Raw genomic sequence first — 7,203 nt, forward strand, 5'->3', positions numbered from 1 at the left:
ACACTACCTGAACCGCAGAAAACCTTTCAAAATTAAGTCTAGGTTTATACACAAACATAATAGTACCGGTATTATAAATTCAGCAACACAATCTAGAACTGTAGAACCATTCAGAACTTTCTTCCAATCAAATTTACCTGTACGTGTACATTTTAACAATTTTAAAATAATACGAACTTTATGGTAGCCTATCTATAATACCAAAGCCTGAGCTTGCCTGATATATCTCCGATAGCCTAGGGCAACATCCGGGTTAGGATCTCATAAACAAATAGATGCTTAATGCCAATCAACAAGCTAATGATGTCCATTGCTCATAAATCTGTCGGTAAGTTCTTGGCCTATCTATCTCTGTATTAACTTATGCTGTCTTGAACAATGGGATGTCATGCAGCCTGCATATAATCTCGGTTCCAAATCATTAGGCTGTTAGCGTTGATCAAGATCATGCGTCGATCACGTGATCTTGACCAGATCGGATTTGGTGCATGACAATTAAGGATCCACTTAAAACCTAGATCATATGATCTCGGTTTAATCCTTAATCCTTGATCAAGTTGATCTGTTATGGTGCATCCCACCCTTACAGTATTTGAAAAACACGCTTTAGTTAAAGGAATCTTGTGTTTGAAAGCGTGACACACTTCGGTTCCTGATTAAGCCCAGTCCGGCTGTTGCGGTAACTGTCATCTCGACACTAAGGACCTGATAAAGTTTAACACACTTATGTGTTAGAGTCTAACAGAGGTGACGAACCTGCGTCCCGCCAAACAATTTTGTGCGGCCCACCAAACGATTTGACAAACGCCCATACATGCAATGCATATAGGTCTTATAGCAGGGGTGGCCAGACCTGCTTCATGCTCGAGCCGCATATAACAAATTCCAGTTTTAAAAGAGCCACAACACAAACACAATAAAAATTCGAATTTATTCACTCACAACGAAGTGTAGCTATTGATAAACATTAGTGCTGCGTGGTGATACTATGAGTCTTCACCGACTCTTTTTGCAATTATTAATATAACCGTAACCAAGACTTAAAACTAGGTCAGCCCTGACGTACAGCTTCAATCTGTCAGTTTACTTAACTACAGTGTACAAGTTAGCACACTTCTGTACAATAATGTACTTTTCGGAGTGTAGTTTGATTAATACTAACAATGAGTCCATCGTTACTACGTGTGATAAAACGCATTGTTTCATAATTTGATCAAACAACTCGTCTTGACCGGGAAAATGCATATCTAATTCAACAATGCTAATTCATTAAAGAGCCGCAATTGAAGGCTCAAAGAGCCGCAGTTTGGCCACCCCTGTCTTATGGGATTAAGGGTTGCCATACCGTCCGGAAAATTCCGGACATGTCCGGAATTTAGGGTTAAATTTTGCGTCAGGGTGGAATTTTAAATTGCATTTGTAATGTTTGTGTTTCTTGCAAAATTTTGTGACACCACCTTAGGATGGTCAAAGCTGATATTTACGACAGTGGCATAACAGTAATTTTCCTCTTCGCCACGCGAGAAATCTCTGGCTTATGATAGACTTCCCGTAGAGCAGTAGGGCAGGCAAGGACTGACTGCAGGATGTGAAGATTTTCAGCAAAATCTTGGGTGCACACGCAAGTGCAGTGCACAAAAATTCTCAGACACAAAGAAAGTGTGCACTTAGGTGCGTAATTAGACAGGAATGTACACAGTTTGATTTATTCAAACTTTATACGTTAGTATACAAGTGCATCACAGGATGCTTTTGCTTACTAGACTCCAACTACTCATATCGTGACATCATCTGGTCATACACTTGTATGTTAGACCTAAAGTTTGAAATGTTTATTGAAATGTTTATTGAAATGAAATAACTTATAGTTTATCCTCTGAGCTGGCGTTTTATCCTCTCTGCCACCGAGCCCAACTATGTCGATGGTCACTATAGATCTCATCAATCGCAATTTACAATAGAAGCCGCGTCATATACTCACAGATCTTTTTGTGAACATTTTTTTGCATTTGGGCGCTGCCTTAATGACTTCGTGGCCGTCTCATGTCAGTCTTTAGGACTATTATGTTATTTTCCGCGTGCTGTTACCTGCGTTGCTACATTTGTAAGAAATGTGACTTTACCGCAATATTTATTCTTGTTAATATATTTACATATTTGAATATTTAAATTTATATTTACATTATTAATTTAAATTATTTACATATTTAAATACTTACATATTTGTGTACATAGAACTCACTCGTATGTATGCTGTTTATAACAAAACATCGTTTATATCGTCTGCACGGCTTTGTATTTAACGGTTTATAAACAAATGTCTTGTAAAAAATAGGGCTGGAACAATTTGGCAAATATTAGCTGCTGGCGACTAAGAGCTCTTGGTTACTAAAGATTTTGTCCGCCATTAACCGAAAGCGTACATGTAGGAAAGAATTTGGAGCAAAAGTTTTGATAATTCATTAATTCAAGGAAATGTGTTACTCTGTTAATCATTTTAATGCTGGAATACCAACTTTGTGGAATACCAACGTTGCTACATTTGTAACAAATGTGACTTTACCGCTATATTTATTCTTGTTACTATATTTAGTCTGTGTTTGAGCACTAGTTTGGACTTTGGCACCGTTTGGGACTTAGGTTATCGTTTGCGCAATTGTATTATTTGGTTTATTGATTGGTTGGTTTGTTTGTTTGTTTCAGTTCTTCTCTGTACTTTAAAGGGTTTGTTTAGTTATATAACTTCCTTTTTTGCATTTATATTTGTTGTCTTGGAGCTTTGCGTTATTATGATTGGTTTATTTTGCCGCGTGTAGGTGTCGTATTAGCTTTTATTTTTACAGTATTGGGGTTAAACACTGTTGAAATGTGTTCTTGTCGCATTGTTGCGCGCACCAGTGGTGCCGCCCGCTTCCTCCGCTAATTACAAAATTCTCAGTCTAGTTTCTTCCTAAAATGTTCAGATTGCATGGGATAGTTCGGTTAGTAAGTGTTGGTGACAGGGCGTTGTCTCTGTTCTATGCTTTTACAGTGATCTTTTTTCTCCTAATTTTTAACGTTAAGTCGATGCCTCTTTTGTGTGCAGTTTTTAAATATACAGTAAGTTTTCACCAACACACAAATGTTACTCTTTCACTGGGGTTCGTCGTGAAAGGAGCTCCAGACCTGGCTAAACATCTGCGTTTTACGTAACACATGTCTTTTGCGTGCTTGCTTTATGCTGTGTGACTTGGTGTCAATCTCTAACACACTTTACTTTCCTGTGACGTCAGCGTTGATTGAAGAACTTGGCATAAATCAAGCAGCTTATGCGCAAATTACCAAAATAAGTTTGTTGGTCCTTTGTTGGCTAACTATGTCGATCCAGGTCTATAGTTACGTCGCATCGGGTTTAAGACCGAAATAGAATGGTCCCTGTATTAAGCGACTTCTACTTACATATTTGTGTACATAGAACTCACTCGTATGTATGCTGGTCTACTGTTTATAACAAAACATCCTTTATATCGTCTGCACGGCTTTGTATGTAACGGTTTATAAACAAATGTCTTGTAAAAAATAGGGCTGGAACAATTTGGCCGGCAAATATTGGTCACTGAAGATTTTGTCCGCCATTAACCGAAAGCGTACATGTAGGAAAGAATTTGGAGAAAAAGTTTTGATAATTCATTAATTAAAAAAAATGTGTTACTTTGTTAATCATTTTAATGCTGGAATACCAACTTTGTGGGCTAGCATAACAAAAGTTGCTAATAAAATCTTTTTCATCACATTTATCAACAATATAGCAGTTTAGCATGCGATTGACAATGTGACATGCCAATTAGCGACTATGGTGGCTAACGGTAAAAGACAATCGGCTAAATTCCCAGCCCTAATAAAAACATGACGAATATACACACGTGGAACGTATAAATGAATGACGGTGTGGTGCCAAATTTTTCCCGGGTATTGTGACATAAAATGTCGCAAGGTTCAGAGTTTGTCTTTCTACAAACTTTTAAGGTTTGTTTCGTCATTTGTAAGTTAAATTTGTATCTTTAAGTTTTACCTGAATACGACGGCAATCTCCAAGGTTTTTAAATGAAAAACTTACTCTGAGTCATGCGACAGTTTTACGTCACAATGCCCGGAACAAACTTGGCAAGACAACCGTATATCATATTATGAAGTGCGGTAAAACCGAATGACAGAATGATTATATTATGACGTAACACACGTGGCATCTTACAGTTACAGTTTGCTGTGTTGCCGGTCTAAATACAGTTCAATGTTTACTTGGTTGGTTAAAATCAACTTTCATTCAGTCGCAACGAAGTTTCATTTTAGTTTCTTTAAGTGGTTTAAGCCAACCCTTCCAATCATACCAAATAATTCCACGAGCAATTCCACTTGATTGACGCATCCAGACTCCATTGAGGAATGAATAGGCGCAGGCATCAAACCACCATCCCTGAGATCCTCCATAGCGAGTTGCGCAGTTTACACGACTAATATATTAAAACATGAAAGATTAAAATTACTTTTTTGCATCTATTTATATTCTATCTTATACGTTACTGGCAGGATATAACTGAAAATCCTACTGAGGTTGTGGCACTTAGTGTTTATTAAGTTGAACACAATTGTTCCTGAATATAAGATGACTTACAAAGAATCGTTATCGTTATCTTCCGTCGAGAATGGGCGACCATTGTGAAATCTTAAACTGTCTCCTGCATTTCCGCTGTATCCGGAAACACGAAGCCGATATAAATTTTTAGCAGATTCGACCGCAAACGAGCTGCAAAAACAACAACTTGCTTTAAAAGATTCGAATCCAGACAACTAAGTTGTAATTTACTCAACAAAGTTTTACGTTGATTAACAAATGTAAGATTTTTATCATCTTTGTTATTTATGTCACAACAATCGTCTTATGACCTATAATTGGCGTGACGTTGGTTTCCATCGAAATCCCACAGCTCTATCTTGAGTCTGCATCCTCCTCCACGCGTCATCTCGTGGATGTTGTCAAGTCCTGTAAGTAATGAAGCACGAATAATAGAACAAAAAACATCAAAATAAAATGCGTTTAACTTGAATTAACTTCCTCTTACCAAGCCAAAATTCCCCGTTAATCTGGCCAAAACCGTTCGCGTAGTCGTCCCATCGTCGCCCGAAATCAACACTTCCGTCAATTCTTCTTTGAAAAATCTGTTAGTAATTTTATTTTACATTTTAGCACAAGTGTAATACGTTTAATTTAAATGTTTAAATAATCTTCAATTTATTACGTCATAATACAAGAAGCATGACACTATTTACACTTAGCTTACAATACGCAAGATATATCTTGTTAAGTTGGAGCTCTTATTTCAGTGGTATGCTCATATTTTTGCTAAAAATTTCAAGTTAACAAAATTTCAAACTCATATTTTATTGGTAGCTGTTTTCTGCAGATGATTTGGGTAAAATAAATCCGGTTTACTTAGTGCTGGTTGAATTTCGCCCGTTTTCACTGCAAGCGACTTACGCAGTTCAATGCAATTGTTTCGCATGCTGCATAAAAACGAAGCGAATTAGACACAACAATAATGTTGGCATGCAACACAGTAATTATTATTAGCGCACTGTAATTTTTATGCATCGTAGCATGTGACCCAATGTGGGCTTATGATGGGATCTGTACAATCGCACACGACTAACACTCCCACAGCTATCATTGTTGCATTATCGCAGATAGTTGCATTAACCTTACAAATACACGGTTATATTAAACAGTTTTCAATCCAATTGTTTGAGTTTGTCGGTAAGCGTTTTCGAATCAACCACAAGTTGGCAAACAACCTTCATTCAACGTTTTGGGAATTAAATTTTGGAAATATTGGAAAAAGGCACCTTTAAAAAAACGCGAATGCGTGTGAAACAAATTCATTGTCGCTTGTATTTTTTTACATTCTTGCTACAATGCAAATGAATAGCACACAACGCATTGCCACTTTGAAGTCCACACAACTTGATAGCTACCGCTCCAATACTATACAGTAAATGTATATACTTCTATATAAACTTTTATATCTTTCAATATTACTGTAAGTTCAATATAATTAGTAAGCTATTCCACTTATAACTGTGGTAAGTCTTTCACTCACCGTCCATCCATCTTCGCAGTAAACTTCAACACCACTCGTCAAATTGTGGGGACCATTGCTTGATGACGTAGAACATGACGTAATACTAGATGGTGTTGTCGTCGCCACAGTGCTGGTTGCAGTTGATGATGTTGTCGTGACAACAGTGGTAGTAGCCATGGCCGTGGTACTAGGAGGTGTAAGAAGCTCCTCGATTTCTGGAAACGATTTTTTGTTGTAAACAAGATTGAAATTTTCCAGCAAGGTTCCAGGCAAAACATGCTCGTATTACGTAAGAAACATGCAATTAAACAAGACAGCAAGCATAGACTATACCGCATGAGTGCTATATAAGTGGTTGCGCTTAGATTGCAAAGTATCTGTAGTCCACATCTTTTGGTTGGTTTATTGCGGAGTTCTTTATGCTCGCAGGAGAAACGACGATGATTAAAGTAATTAATCTATGATCAGAAATCAACTTACTTGCCAGTCTGGTGACTATGTCGGTTCCTAACGACCCCAGAGCGCACGATTCTCCTTGCATCCCCTTCTGTCCAACTGCTCCGGGTTCTCCTTTAGCTCCATGAGCTTCCGGACTTCCAGATTTTCGGGATCTTCCGACATCATCTTTGTCTTCTTTCTGCATGGTGGAATTGACAACGTCATCAGCACAGACAGTGGTAAGGACTTGACGACATTCTTGCGAGTAGGTCATCACGACGAAGCACGCCAATGATAACAGAAGAATCACTCCTCTCATGGTTGACTATGAAGATCTTCCGTTGAAGTTGATGATATGAAATCCTACCAAATCGCTGCTCTTTATATAGCCGTGTGTTGAAGCTCGTGGCTTCCGAGGTGACGTAAAAAGGTCTCGGAAATAAGATCGTCAAATTCGAAGATCACGTCATCATGGCGCCTTATCCGGACCAAAACTATGTTGTTTGTGAACACAAAACAAGTAAAAAGAAAGAAAGGAAGTAAGAAAGTTTTACGTCAAGAAATGTGAGAAAGTCGCGAAAAACACGTGTTTAAATTTTCTGGTAACTCAAAACAGGTCCATTGACGTAATAACTTGATTGTTTTCCGG

The 7,203-nt window shown here is 37.9% G+C and overlaps 1 protein-coding gene across 1 annotated transcript; it reads right to left on the bottom strand.

The window, feature by feature from the left end:
* Positions 1–3,468: 3,468 nt before the first annotated feature.
* On the bottom strand, positions 3,469–7,038 carry LOC143450446 (fibrinogen-like protein A). The gene is made up of 6 exons (XM_076951004.1): positions 6,597–7,038; positions 6,135–6,331; positions 5,100–5,196; positions 4,924–5,020; positions 4,652–4,783; positions 3,469–4,490 (listed from the first exon to the last, which is right to left on the bottom strand). Exons 1-6 carry the CDS (start codon positions 6,871–6,873, stop codon positions 4,304–4,306), a joined length of 987 nt encoding a protein of 328 aa, XP_076807119.1. The 5' UTR covers positions 6,874–7,038; the 3' UTR covers positions 3,469–4,303.
* Between the last annotated feature and the right edge of the window lie 165 nt (positions 7,039–7,203).

This window comes from Clavelina lepadiformis, chromosome 3, assembly GCF_947623445.1.
Source record: "Clavelina lepadiformis chromosome 3, kaClaLepa1.1, whole genome shotgun sequence".
Classification (NCBI taxonomy): Eukaryota; Metazoa; Chordata; class Ascidiacea; order Aplousobranchia; family Clavelinidae; genus Clavelina; species Clavelina lepadiformis.

Coding starts and splice junctions, on each gene's coding strand:
- LOC143450446 (XM_076951004.1), bottom strand. CDS start 6,873: ATGAGAGGAGTGATTCTTCTGTTATCATTGGCGTGCTTCGTCGTGATG. Junction 5,021..5,099: donor TAACGGGGAATTTTGGCTTG/GTAAGAGGAAGT, acceptor CATTACTTACAG/GACTTGACAACATCCACGAG. Junction 4,784..4,923: donor CAACGTCACGCCAATTATAG/GTCATAAGACGA, acceptor TTGTTTTTGCAG/CTCGTTTGCGGTCGAATCTG.